This window comes from Phacochoerus africanus, chromosome 3, assembly GCF_016906955.1.
Source record: "Phacochoerus africanus isolate WHEZ1 chromosome 3, ROS_Pafr_v1, whole genome shotgun sequence".
NCBI classification, from domain to species: Eukaryota; Metazoa; Chordata; class Mammalia; order Artiodactyla; family Suidae; genus Phacochoerus; species Phacochoerus africanus.
This window is the reverse complement of record NC_062546.1, coordinates 75,838,049-75,853,226: the sequence shown is the minus strand read 5'-3', so window position 1 is coordinate 75,853,226 and position 15,178 is coordinate 75,838,049. Positions and strand designations below refer to the sequence as shown.

Genomic DNA, 15,178 nt, shown 5'->3' with positions numbered 1-15,178 from the left:
CTAATCCTAATTGATAATTTTACTTTTAAGTCATGGTCCTTTCTTGATGTTCAAGTGCCAGTTCTAATTGGCCTTCACGCTCACAGAGGCAACTAAAAAGGTTCTATTCTATTTTTTTGGTCATTATTAAAGTCCTCTGGTCTCCTCTGCTTGGACCTGCCATCGTCTTGATCAAATCAAGATTAAAATAATTATTAACACCTCTTTTCAGTGGGGTAGAAACTTAAGACCAGTTGGAGCCATTGTGCCACCTGAGCTTTGAGTGCTCTCATAGTGAGACTAAAAGCTCCAATAGGATGGGCAGGATATTAAATGACAGGAAAATAGACCAGAAGCCTCCAGAAGTCGGATGTGCAAGGTTGCAAATTGTGGTTCCTATGTTCTCTAACTTGACAGATTAGGGAGAATTGTTTAATCTCACTTCTTGGCAATTCTAAAGTTGGACTAATAATACTAATCTCACAGGGTTGTATGAACTTTTGTCATAATATCATTTATCAAATGATAATTATCAAATGATAAATTAAAATTATGTATAACACATATATCTCCGTGACCAATACATTATATATTGTTATTTATATTCATAATTGTTATTTTCTTTTGCCAGCCCTCCTTTAGGAAAATAAAATAGAAAAAAAAATTTCCAAAGGCTTTTCCTTCTGGACCTTTGCAAATACTGTTCCACACACTGCACTGTCTCTTCACCTGGTTAGCTGCTTGTTTCTTCTGGTTTCAGCTTAGAAGACAATTCCTTCAAGAAACCTTTCCTGTTGGCTAAATACTTTGTTCTTTCCTGGGTTCTGGTAACCTTTGTGTTCCACTAAACTCTTCATTAAAATTATTATTTGTTTCCTTCACACAATCATACATCAGACTGTAAGCCCTTTGAGGGCAGAAAATATCTCTGACACCACTGTTTCCTTCATGTCTAACAGAGTGATAGGTTCACTGTAAACACCAATACATGTTCACTGACCAACTAACTAGTGAAATAAAATTGTTCTGAAAGGAAAATGGTAAAAATAATCCTATTGTTCTTCACATATGGTAGGTTTAAAACTATCATTTAAAACTTTTATAAGTTACTTAATAGACTATGGTTCTAACATCAGTTACAGTGGATGATATGTGTGGATTACTGTTAGCTATCTCAAGTTTTATAGGAGATGCTACTTAATGTCTGTGTTTAGTGGAATCAGTGGTATTAAGCCATATAGGTATATATCCAATAAACTGAGTTTTCATTGAAATTAAAATAGTTCCCTGATCAGGTCACTAGAGGACTTCAAAAATATCAATGAAGTGACAAACAGATTGACCTCTGATTTGAATATCTGGCTCTTAGACATAAATTGCCTTGGTTCTCATTGGATCTTTTGCCCTAATAGCATTACCATATAATTGTAAATAACCTCAGATGTTGTTAACCTCATATAATATCCAAATTTAAATGTAAAATACCATGCTTTTTTTTTTTGGATGTACGCTAGGAATCCTTACTCCAGAAGTGCACGAAATGGAGCTATATTTGTTAGAATTCAAGAATATTTAATTTTGCTTTTGCCATCATTTATTTCTGTCTCTCCTCCCTGGATGCTGGTGTTAAAATTAATTTGCATTTCAGACCTCAGGATTTTATATTGCCATTAGTGTTTTGAAATGTTTTTACTCAGCACAACTAAGAACTGATGTTTTACCTCCCACTAATGGACCTTTAATTAGGCACTGTAATGAACCATTCTGTCATTTCTTCATTTACAAAGAGAAGATTTTGTATATGCAAGATACAATTTTGACAGAATACCAGGTCCAATGAACCTTTCTGACTCACATCTAATAGATCCTAAATTTATTATGCTTTTGTCAGCTGTTGGATTTATCATTTTAATGACACTGTCCGCGGGCTTATTTTGCTGCCAAAGAACAGCATCAACATATTGCAGGAATGTTTGTTGATATCTTGACTCCTGGGGTTCCATTCTGACTATAATATTACTACTCTGGGACCTTGAGCAAGTTATCTAACCTCTGCCTAAGGATTAATTGGTTAATTTTAATAAGTGATTTGCTGTAAAAGGTAAGAAGTGCTACAACTGCTAATCGTGATAATAAAATGATAATGTAGCCTTTTATAATGCATCAGGCTACCTCAGACTGTGATTCTATCAAGTTGCCAATTAAAATATAAGCTAACTGAATTTATTCTTTTTAAGACTAAAAATCACTATAATTTTGGCCACATAGTATTTCTTTTAACTTAGTTAAAAAAAAAAAAGTATAGTGATGCTTCAACTTCAACAAATTTAAAAAAAGACTGATGTTCCATCAATTGAGAACTGAGAAATAGCTCTGCAGAAAAATATGAAGTAATTGTACCTTGATTAAATGTAGATTTTTTGCATTACACTGATTATTCTTTTACTAACTTGTCTCCAAACTTCTTTCATTTACTTATCTATGACTATGTATCTGTTCATTTGTTTATTCAATAAATATCATCTTGGGTATGGTTTCAAAGAGGTCAGCCCAGACAAGTAGAAGGAACATACACAAATAACAACACTAGGTAAAAGTGCATACAGCTAAAACATTATAAAGCATCACTGACTTGAACATTTAGAAGAAAAATAGATTAATTCAAACTGAGGGTGGTTGTGAAAAATGTCAAAAAAACAAATGGTACTTAAGCTGGACAGAAATAGATAGATAGTGTTTGGTATTGAGAAATGGGGGTGAGGAGAAATCTGAAGAAATTATGTTTCAAAGGAAGAGAATAGCATGAGAAAGTCATGGTACCAAGGAAGCTGACATACAGAGAAGCATGATCAGTGTGGTTTTACTTGAATAAAGAAGAGAGTACAAAAATAGTTTGGATAGTAATTAGGATCTGCATTATGCAGGATTATATCTGGCACTGTCCCTGACTTGCTTAGACATCATTCAGGGTGATGAGAATGGGAGAACTGAAAAACAAAAAGCAAAAAACAAAACCCCATAAGTTAGTAGAAGCAGGCCTGTGCTGGAATACTATGCTATGTTGAGAGGCAGGAGATAAGAGAGTAATGAGGATGTGATTAAACATGTGAGGGGGATACATGCATATAGCTAGAGGTGAAAGATCTATACTCCAAAAACTATAAAACACTGATGAAGAAAACTGAAGATGATACAAAAAAAATGGAAAGGTATCTATGCTCTTGTATTGGAAGAATTAATATTGTTAAAATGGTCATAATCCCCAAAGCAATTTATGGATGTAATGCAATCCCTATGAAAATACCCATTACATTTTTCTTAAACTAGAACAAATAATTTTAATATTTAATATGGAATGACAGAAGGTCCCAAATTGCCAAAGCAATCCTAAAAAACAAAAGAGGAAACAAAAACAAATATAAAAACACAAATCCAAAACTGGAAGTATAATCCTTCCAGACTTCAGACTGTGTTACAAACTACAGTGATCAAAATAGTCTAGTATTGGCACAAAAAAAAAGCATATAGATCAATGGAAAAATACAGAGGGTCCAGGAATAACCCCATGTATCAACACTTAATCTATAACAAAGGAGACAAGAATATACAGTAGAAATAAGACAGTCTCTTTAACAAGTGGCACTGAGAAATCTGGATAGCTACATGTAAAAGAATGAAATTAGAACACTCCCTCACACCACATACAATAATAAACTCAAAATGGTTTAAATGCCAAAATGTAAGACCTGAAATCATAAAACTAGAAGGAAACAGAGGCAGAATATTCCTTGACAAAAACTGTAGCAATTCTTTTTATCTGTCTCCTAAGGCAAAAGACAAAAATAAAAGCAAAAATAAACAAATGGGACCTAATTAAACTTAAAAGCCTTTGTACACAAAGGAAAGCATTGACAAAAGGAAAAGACAATATACTAAATGAGTGGAAATATTTGAAAATGAAATACCAATAAGGAATTAATACTGAACATATACAAATAGCTCATACAATTCAATATCAAAAAAACAAACAATGTGATTTTAAAAAAATGGACCCCAAAAGACATTTTTCCAAAGGAGACATACAGATGGCTAACATGAAAGGTGCTGACATTGCTAATTATTAGGGAAATGCAAATCAAAACAAAGAAATATCATCTCATACCTATTAAAATTGCTATCAACAAAACGTGTACAAATGACAAACATTAGCAAGGATGTAGGAAAAATGGAACCCTTGTACACTGGTGGTAGGAATGTAAATTGGTTCAACCACTGTGGAAAACAATATGGAGGTTCTTGCAAAAACTAAAAATAGAACTACCATGTGATCCAAAAATTTCACTCCTGGGAATATGTTCAAAAAATGAAAACATTAATTCAAAAAGATGTATGCACCCCAAGGTTCATAACAGCACCTAGTTAACAATAGCCAAGGTATGGAAGCAACCCAAGTATCTATCAACAGAAGAATGGATGAAGAAAATGTATATATACAATTAGCCATGAAAAGGAATGAAATTCTCCCAATTGCAATAACATGAATGGACCAAGAGAATATTATATCTAGTGAAATAAGCCAGACAAAGATAAATATCATATGATGTCATTTATTTGTGAAATCTAAAAAATAAAATGAATGTACATAGCAAAATAGAAACAGACTCATAGATATAGAAAACTAGTGGCTACTAATGGAGAGAGGGAAGGTAGAAGTGGCAAGATCAGGGTATTAGATTAAGAGATATATAATACTATGTATAAGTAGATAAGCAACAGGACATCTTGTGTATCTTGTGTAGCATAGGGAATTATAACCATTATTTTGTAATAACTTTTAATGGAGCGTAATATACAAAAATATTTAATCACTATGCTATGCACCTAAAACTAACATAATGTTTTAGTTGATTAAGTATCAACGACACTTCTAAAAAAAATACGAGCAGGGAAATAAAGTTGTATCGAGAAAGGGATGTGAGCACAAGGGAAATTCTTTTTTTTCTTTTTTTTTTTTAAGAAAGGACTAGGTAGACTGGAAAATATTGATATAGCATAAGAAAGAGGGGAGAGTTGTATGAGATGTGTCTATGAATGGCTAAGAAGGATCTAATGTAGGAGTGGATAGTGTAGCATTCGACATACCACGGTCCCTAGTCCTCTGGAGTAAAGATAAAGGATGTGGTGTAGGACAAAGTGATTTGAAGATCTAGTAGTGAAAGCTTGTGCAGTGCTCTTTAGACAACTGCCATTTTTATCAATGAAATAGGAAGCAAGCTCCTCTGTTGAGAATAAAGTTGGGAGTCAGGTATTGGAGATTTAAAGGGAAAGGAGATGTGACATAGGACTGACCAAAGAAGTTCAGTGGATTAATGAAATATAATAGAAGCCATAATAAATGCCCATATGAGATTAGTGATAACAATTCAAATGAGATCAGTGTACATAATTATACACATTTTCTTTCAGTTGCATTCAGCAATGGGAGTCCCAGTTCAGGACAGATAGATATTTAGATTTAACAATGGTTGTGGTTTTCTAGAAAAGTCCAAGAACAGGGAAGAGGGAGCAAGATTGTTAAGGGTATATACAAGGAAATGATTACAGTGATGGACCATGGACTAAGGTGGGAAAGGAAGAAACATCATCTCTAAAATAAGAAGGAATAGATGAAGAACAATGTAAAGAATTGTTAGAGATGGGGTGATGGAGGGGGTGAACCTGAAAAAATAGGGGGTGGCTGAAATTGAGATAATGGAGGAAAGGTAAATTTTGGTGATAATATTACTTAATGTACACATTACAGCATGCTGTCAGTTGTGGTGTGGTTTCACTTACAGTACTGACATCTGTCTCCAGTGTGTTCAGGCTGGCAGTGACAGTAAGGCTGGTTCCCTGCAGTAACACTGCACGTCCCTCCATTCTGACAAAAGTCCTCACAGACTGTCTTGCCACAGTTTGGTCCAGTGAACCCCAGGGCACAACTGCAGGTGGGTCTCCCTATTGGAAAAAATAGGCAGGAAAAGGAAATTAGTTGATAAAAATTGTGTATTTACAGGGAATTCTCACCAGGTAAGAAGCAGGAAGTCAGGATTCTGGTCCAAGTTTGTCCACTACATAATCTGTGACTTTACATAGTAACATGACCTCTTTGGGTATCAGTTTTTCCATATTCCAATGAAGCCTACATTAAAAGATAATTCACGTTCATATCAGAGAAAACAATAGGGGCTCATTTTATGAATAATTATACATGCATATATATATGTGTGTGTGTGTATACATCATGCTTTGAAGTGTTTGTGTTATATGTTCTACTCTTTCCATGTCCATTTTGTTTTTTCAACTATATTTATTCTACTCATGTGGTAATGCAGATTGTGTTGGCCATTAGAACATAAAATAGAGATAATTATAGTTTCCAGTGTTCAATCATCACATACCAACCACTGCTATATCTACATAAAGCACAAGCTTAGGGTTATTATAAATTAATATTTTAATAAGGTTAAAGTGAGCATGCCATTTGTAATAAGATTTATGAGCATTTAGCTATTTTACTTGATTTAAATACACATATTGCATTTACAATATAAGCACTTACTGAATCCTACTTTATTTCATTTTCTATTTTTATTAAGGGTAAAGAACTTTCACTTGTAGTCTACTAAGACACTTTAAGAAATATAATGTTAACAGCACACAATAGCAAATCTGACAGACCATCTTCAAATATTTTACTTTATTGGTTCACATCACAATAAAAGGTGAACAATTCTTTTAAGGTTTTTGAACATAACATAGTTAACTGTTATATCAAGAATGAGTCTCTGTAACTGCCTGGACTGTCAAGGACTGAGTAGAAAATGGAGTTTAGAACTAGCTCTATAGCAGAGGTGAAGGAAAACAAAACAAAATGTATGGCTACCATTTTGTGATGGGGAAAGAATAAAGTTTAGAGGTTGTTCAAACACAAAGAGGTAACATGAAAACAAAAATTCAGCTGTAGATCTCAGTTAACTAGGACTTAGAAAATGTCACTCAGTTGATTAGTAGCAGAGAACATCCAAAAATCTCCTCTCTCACTATTGTAGACATGCAGCATAATTAGAATTAGAAAAATTCATGAGAGTAAGGCTTAAGATGTGAAGGATGAAAGTGATAAGAGCTTTTTTTCTGTTGCCACACATTGTACATTCTACATTCTACATCGAAGGATGATTCTCTTTATAGATGTTTTGAAAAGCATTCTTAAGTGAATAAAATGTCTTCAAATGAAAATCACCTACATTTCCAAGAAAATGAATAAATTGAACTTCCACAAATTTTTTTTTTTTTTTTTTTTACTTTGAAAGGGCTCCACATACTTACAAATGCTAGAGGCTATAGCTTCTCAATGAAGAAAGTTATATACATTTTTATTTTCAGTACAATTTCTTTAAAACTTATTTATTAATGTTTTGACTTTGGTGGCAGATAAATGCCTATTAATAGTTGAGAAACAAAGTATATTAAACGCGGAGTAACCTCATTTTTTTTTATTGCCAGAAAATGACTTTAAACTTTTAGCCAAATATTTTTCTTATAAAGGTAGTGAATTTTCTAGTTTTTGCTTATATGCAGACAAAATATCTTCATTGGAACAAGAGTGGGTAAAAGCAAAAGACACAAACAAGAGAATAAATAGTAGTAGAAGAAGGTGAGGATAGATAATTGTTAAAAGATAGTCCCTAAGGGAAATGAAAGCCTGAATAAAAGAAGTAATTCCTCTACATCGAGCACAAAATAGAACATATAAGCAGAACACAAACAGAACATATAAATAGAATACAAAGTGACATGAGCTAAATGTGAAACAAACAGTATAGAAAGTATAGGAGAGATTAAAATATGTCAGAACAATCAGAAAAAGTGCCATATAAAGGTAGGACTTAAGATAGTGTAGATTTATGTTTTTCTACCTTACATTCTGGTCAGTTTCTTTTCTTGCTTTTAATGGAAGTGAAAAAAAGTAAAATGGAAGTTTGAAAGAAATACACTCAACCTGCTAAGGCACTTGAGACTTCCTCTATCATATTGACTCAGAGCAATTGCACCGTGCTTTCATCTTATCCATAGCTGTTTTGAAACTAGAGCAGAGTGACTGGGTTGTCCCCCAGCAAGGATATGCCTCGCATCATTTAGATTCTAGATGAATTATTTTCAAAAACCTTCTTTTTATCTTCCTTTGAAGAGAAGATATATTTTTGACAAGTAGAAATATTCATATTCAGGAGAATACTATCTGACTTGAAACTGTGGTGATAGAGCATATCTGTTGTTTGCTAGTGGCAAATGAACCATCTGTTGGCAGAATTTTATAATGGGCTCCATCTAATATTTCCAAGAATCTCTCTGGGTGCACCCTAATAAGTTGCACTGGATTCATTTTACAAAGATTTTTTAGGTAGCTGAATTTGATTTCAACATTTGAAAAGGAAATAACACTGTTACAGTGAAGAAGGCATAGATTTATAGCAGTGATCCTTCCAGGGAGCTGGTGAGTTGACAGCCTGTAAAGGTAGCTCAAATCAGAAAAAGCAACAATTGGCCTGAGGAAGAAGGGAGAGGAAGAGTTTGCTGGCTCTAATCAGTCTAGTTTCTATAGCATTCTTAGCTCAGGCTTTAATAGTGTAGGTTGTCAGACTGCCTGGATTCAGAGACTATCTGTGCCAATTACTGGTGTGGGACCCTGGGCAAATATCACCTCCCTGTTTATTTCCTTATGTGTAAAGATGGGGATAATAATAGTACCTGCTTCATGGGGTTGCTGCTAGAATCACATAGAATCAATGAGAAACATTTCTAACTGTACCAGGCATACAGAAAGCACTTGGTTACATTTTAGCTCTGAACACTGTTGTTATTCCTACTGAGTGAGATTCATCACTTATAGGTATGACTTACTCTATGACTGTTTACAAAGGCACTATAACATTCTAGAAAAGGCATTCTGAAAAGTTTCTTAAATTACACCCTTTATCTCCATTATTTATTTAAGGTACAATTACATTTGAATTTGTTTGTATGGCAGTGATGGGACAGAACAGGAATTCCCCATCAACTTTATCACAAACTCCAACATTTTTAAACTTTAAAGGATAGGCCCTTCTTTTTTCTTTATCTTTCTCATCTTCTTTAAACATGATTAATCCTACTCATTAAAAAGAAAGAACACATACACAAATATCACCAAAACAAGCCTAATATTTGTTATATCTATCCACCTGTATAACTTCAAATTTTGGTACATTCTCAAGCTTTTTTGACAGAAACCTATACCCATTGCTTCAAACTTTACTAGTATATGACAAAGTAAAATCCTCAACCATAGAGTCACATTCCAATGCTTCACTGAGTTTATAGTTTTTGTTTTTTAATGTGCACAATAATGAGTCTTAATCTGTTACTTCTCTTTGTTCTCTCTGAAGAGAGGCCAGATCTCTCAATAAGTAAGTATTGCTCAAACACATCAATTCTGATTCCCTGTTGCTAAGAAAGGACTAGAAATGGAGAAGTTGGTGTTATCTTTACCATATATTTATGTATTCTTACATAGTTTACCTCTAATCTCTTAATCCCTAAATCCACTGATTTTTTTCTCAACCATCCTCCTCCAATTTTCTCCATGATTTTATGTTTAGCACTCTCTCTCCACTTGGCTTCTAAGACACTATCATTGTTGATTTCCCTATTTTTTTTTTTGTCTTTTTGCCTTTTCTAGGGCTGTTCCCAGGGCATATAGAGGTTCGCAGGCTAGGGGTCTAATTGGAGCTGTAACCTCTGTTCTACACCAGAGCCATAGCAACGTGGCATCTGAGCCATGTCTGCGACCTACACCACAGCTCTCGGCAATGCAGATCCTTGACCCACTGAGCGAGGCCAGGGATTGAACCTGCAACCTCATGGTTCCTAGTCAGATTTGTTAACCACTGAGCCCTGACAGGAACTCCGATTTCCCTATCTTTTTATCCAACTGCTCTTTTATTATTGCCTTCATGTTCCCTTTCTATTAAATTTTTTTTTTTCTGTCCAAACTTCTTTCTGGTGATATGACACAATTGCATGGCTTCAATAATTATCTCTCTATCTGAAAGCCCCTGTCTCAGTTTTTCTGACTCTGATCTCATTCTCTTTCCTAAATTTCAAACCTTCATTTTCACTTCCTGTTTTATGTCCCTGTGTGGATAGCTCTGGCTCTTCAATAGGTTTATCTCCTCCATGGCTCCCTAAGAGAGGTAATTCTTCATATAAACACTGCCTTCAGTGGCATGCATGATTTCACTAGACAGAAGGCTCTTCTCATGCTAAGTCCACACTATATTTAGTTCCACACTATATGTTAACAAAATGCCTTGCTAGATGTATGCATATCATAAATGTAGTTACAATACTTCTGTTTATAGATAGTGGAAGCTATTTCTTCTGAAGTGTTGCAGTAAGTTTTCATACAATATAAATTAATAATAAACTCTTGAAATTTAGCTAGAAAACCAGTAATAGCTGATATCAAATGTCGTGAATACATAACTACAATCACTAACCATCTATAATCAATGATAAATTGTATTAAGTAATAACCATTAGCACAACTAAAGATTATAATGTTCATAAGAAAAAGTAGAAATGCCTTGGACTCTCACAGAGTTCTCTAAAGTTCATTGTTCATTGAATTTATATGATGTGGTTAAAATTTACTTCTAGATAAATGACTTCATACGTTACCTTTCGTTATATAGCAATTGCTCTGATATAAGCAGACAATACTAATAATTTTCAGTGAAAATTGACAATGTTTTAAGAGTACTGACTTTGACATAATCTAGGATCTCAGATTAGTTTTCTTTCTTTAATCACACTAGCTCGCATCTAAAAAAAAAGCCAGAGTGTTTCCAATAAAATAAAATATGTAAGGATTTTATCAGAATCCTTGGCATGTGAGTTCATTTATATAGAATAATAGAAAAATTCAAGCACAGTAGTCATTATAATAAAGATGGGCAATAATTATATTTAAAATTTTTTAAAATGTCATAATTATTGAATGTGTATTCAATATAGAGTCACTATCTACTTGCTAATAAATTTAGAGTAAAATTTGCTGGGTAGCTTTTAGTGAAGGAATGCATCAATCAATATACTTTCTCAAAAGCATATATTTCCATTTGAATATTACTAAGGCATATGTTGGCATTTTTCAATAACTTGATTTAACACTGTGTGTTTTCAAAATCTAGATTTATTTAATAAAGAATTTTTAAGCTGATTATAAAAATGCTACTCATCAGCATGATTTAATCAATATTGTATGACTTAGGTAGTCAAAATAACCTCTCTGATCAATACTGGACAAATAAATTACAACCCTTTTTTTCTATATAAACACAACACTTGAAAATATGTGATTGATTGCCATAAAGGAATTCTAGCAAAAGTAATTACATGTGAATTTCTTATGAGACCCTGACTATGCTTATTATTTCTGAGAGGAAAATATCTGCTGGTGAACATCACTGGTTCTCTTTTTAAGCAGTTTATTTTAATTCATACTCATTTGTCTAAGTAATCCATGCTGCTTACCCTATTTTTTTGGTCCTGTGCTTGTAAATTTTTGTCTCTGGTTATCTTGTTTTATATCTAACTAGTATTCGTTGTATACAGTCATTGTTTGGTTCAGTCTGATACGCACTTTGAGTCTACATAATAAAAGCATTTAACTGACATTTAAACATATTTACACACAGTTACATTTAATGTTCTTCTCTGAAAATACACTCAATTTTACATATGCTTTACTCACAACCTCTTTACCATTTGGACAAAGGGTACCTTCTTGTTCCTTTGTACAGAATAAAATAATACACTGAGCGATAAATCACCATAGCATCATTCAGTTACTTACTAGACTGCAATCAGAAAGCCCATATCCTGACCTCTCACCCCGAAGACTACTCTCCTTTGCAAAATCTGTCTTCAATTCTGACTGAAATTCAAGTAATAAAAGTTTTGAATGGTTTAAAAAATTGCTAGTCTTTTTGATAAAGAGATTTGACATTCTACTTTCCCATTTAATATAACATTTTCCTGGACTGAAAGTGAGTGTCCATTTATTCATAATTTTAGCAAGTTGACTATAGCTGTCGAGTTGTCTTAAGTATCACAGAGATTACAGAGAGAACTATTCAGCAAAGCTTGAAAAAGAAAAGAAAGAACTGTGGGCTTTATTGAGCTCCCTCCCAGGTACTACTTAATACATTCTGACACATTTCAAATTATAGGTCACAATCTATTTATACTTCTGGAAAGTTCATTTTTAGCCAGCATTGTAGAAATGAGACTGAAACATTTTTGTCTTTTTTGTCTTTTCTGGGAATACAAGTAAAGCAACTCAACCCTTCTGACATTAGCCTAGAGAGCTCTAAGACTAAATAGTTTACTATTGCTCTCACCATATGGTCAAAAGAACCAGTAACTATGATTCATGAAGCCAGCATCATGACTAGAGAGAATCTTACTTTCATTCTCTAATAGGTTTATTATGAAGATTCAAGGACCAAGGATAGTGCCTGGCACTTAGAAAGCAATCCTATATATATTATTATAATCCAGACAATAAAAGTAGTGTTATTTTAATTCCTAATAATTATTATTATTTTTATTTTAATTTCTAATTCTAATAATAAAGCATGGTGGAACATGTAGAAATACAGAAGTATAAAGAAGGATTTACTTCTTCATATAGATAGTTTTTCCATATTGGGCTCATATTATATAAGCAGGTTTTTTTCTTGTGCCTTTTTAACTTTAAAATACAATGTCAATATTTTTCTGTATTATTAGTGTACAATTACAGTTTTGATTATTGTATAACATTCATCTTTTAAATATGCTATATTTTACACATTAACTACTTGCATTCAGGTTTTTATCACCAATTTTATATTACAAACAATTCTATGTTGAATATTTTCATTTCTAAATATTTTGCTTCTTTTATTATGTAATCTTTGGAATATGTTTCTAAAAGTGATATTTTTAGTCGAAGGACTTTGAAGCTTTTAAAATATCTTGCTGGGTATTTCAGAATTGCTTGCTGCAAGGCTTGTACCATGAATGTTTTCTTCTGCTAGTGATTTAAGAATGCTGGTTTGATCTGTGTGACTAGGCTCCTCCACCTTCTTTTCCCCGATTTTGTGTATTTTGTGTGCACACAGGTATGCATGTTCTGCCACTTTTTCATTATTCTTTCTTGTTTTTTCTAGTTGATTTGTGATAGCTACATATTCCTATGTCATTTATTAAATTGTATGCACTATTTTATGTTTTCCATTTTATATTTTCGTCTTATTCTCTTGGATTCTTTTTGTTTGTTTTTTGTTTTTGTCTTTTTAGGGCTGCACTCACGGCATATGGAAGTTCCCAGGCTAGGGATCTAATCGCAGCTGTTGCTGCTGGTCTCTGCCACAGCCACAGCCACACCAGATCCAAGCTGTGTCTGAGATCTACACCATAGCTCATGGCAATGCCGGATTCTTAACCCACTGAGCAAGGCCAGGGATTGAACCACAACCTCATGGTTCCTAGTCAGATTTCTTTCTGCTGCGTCAAGACAGGAACTCCTCTTAGATTCTTAAAAAGCAAGTAGGAACAAATATCCAGCTTTGAGCACTTTCTAAATAAAATCAATTCCTATGTTAAGGAAGCTAGGACATCAAACTTAATTCAAGTTTAAAATAGCCCTCATTTATATAAAAAAATGAAAGAAAAACAAAGGACAGTTTCATTGTATATTCACCCTTTATTAATATGTTAATTAGGTAATTCTGTACTTTAGATCCTAAGTATAAATGTGACTTCAGAGACATCATTATAGATGCTTTATTATCAGTTTCATGATGTTTCAATGGTGTCCAAAAGTTTCTAGCTTAACTTGACTTTGAGAAAACATTTTTAGCACAGTCATATTTGATTATGACTGATGGTGGTCATATATGCTACCATCAATTTGGGGCAGTGGCCTGGACAGAAAGATCTTGAATGAATAAGATGGAAAATTATCTCCATCTACTTGCCTATTATTATCGGGGCCCTTCCTACTGCATTGAGAAGATTTTGAGTTTTTTCTCTCTTCAATGGAGCCCTCTTTCCTCCAGCTTCATTTCTGGGAATAAAACCTTTCACTACCAAAGTACACAGATGTTGTGATAGAGAGCATCACAGAGAGCTTCTATTGTCTTCTTGTTAAATTCATTTAAATAATTCAATACAAACGTATTGCCCACTATAAAAAATTGTTCCATCACCTCTTCACCTAGCCAGTTTTATATATGTTCAAACTTTCCAAATTAGAATTGCCATCTTTCTGCACAATTCCAAACTTTATGAGTGGGAGTATTTGAGTATATTGTTCCAAATTTACAAAATTTCTGCTCAGTTCTTCTAAATAAATTATGTAGAAAATCCTGATCATTTTTATAAAACATTAGAAGACTAAATAGCACACCTATACAAGTAAGAGAAGACACAATGTGAACATTATCTTAGAGAATAAATATTCATAAAAGTGAAGATTAATTGTACATATAGTTAATTACATAAATATCCTAATATATAGCTGTGATGAAAATAATTCCATAAATTATTCTCTATTTTCTATAATAAAATGACTGAATAATTCAAGCTTTATTCTCATTTGCATTGCTTTGCCGAGGGAAATCATATCTTAAATTATCCTCCTATGAGCAGATCACAGAGAGGAACTACATGACCTTGTTGATATAATCAATGTCAAACTAATCATTTTGTAGTATCTTCCCATATGGATACAGCTCATATATTTTTAGTTTTATTACAAAAAAACCTTAAGGAATGAGGAAAAACCCATTCCTACGTCAAAAATTTTAATTATGCCTCTCAGATGTGTGCCTTTAATTAACTGGTGGCATTTCTTTTGTTCAATTATTATAGTTCCATACAACTGTCATAAATTTATAAATTTTAATTAAGGCTGCCCTAAACTCTGGTTATATGGTGTCCACATAGGAATTTGCCAAAGGCTTAACTGTAAGTAAACCAACAATGAATAAATCCATGAATTGCCCACTGGGATTTGTTTAACAAATTAACATTTGTGTGGAGATAATGAGGTTCTACAGCCTATAAT

At 33.2% G+C, this 15,178-nt stretch overlaps 1 protein-coding gene across 1 annotated transcript in view; it reads right to left on the bottom strand.

Annotated features, from left to right (window-relative positions):
* LRP1B (LDL receptor related protein 1B) overlaps nt 1–15,178 on the bottom strand; it is a 1,901,444-nt gene that overhangs the window by 60,679 nt on the left and 1,825,587 nt on the right. Inside the window, exon 84 of the mRNA XM_047772014.1 lies at nt 5,815–5,976. Within this exon, the coding sequence (XP_047627970.1) occupies nt 5,815–5,976 (162 nt within the window). The remainder of the gene's footprint in view (nt 1–5,814; nt 5,977–15,178) is intronic.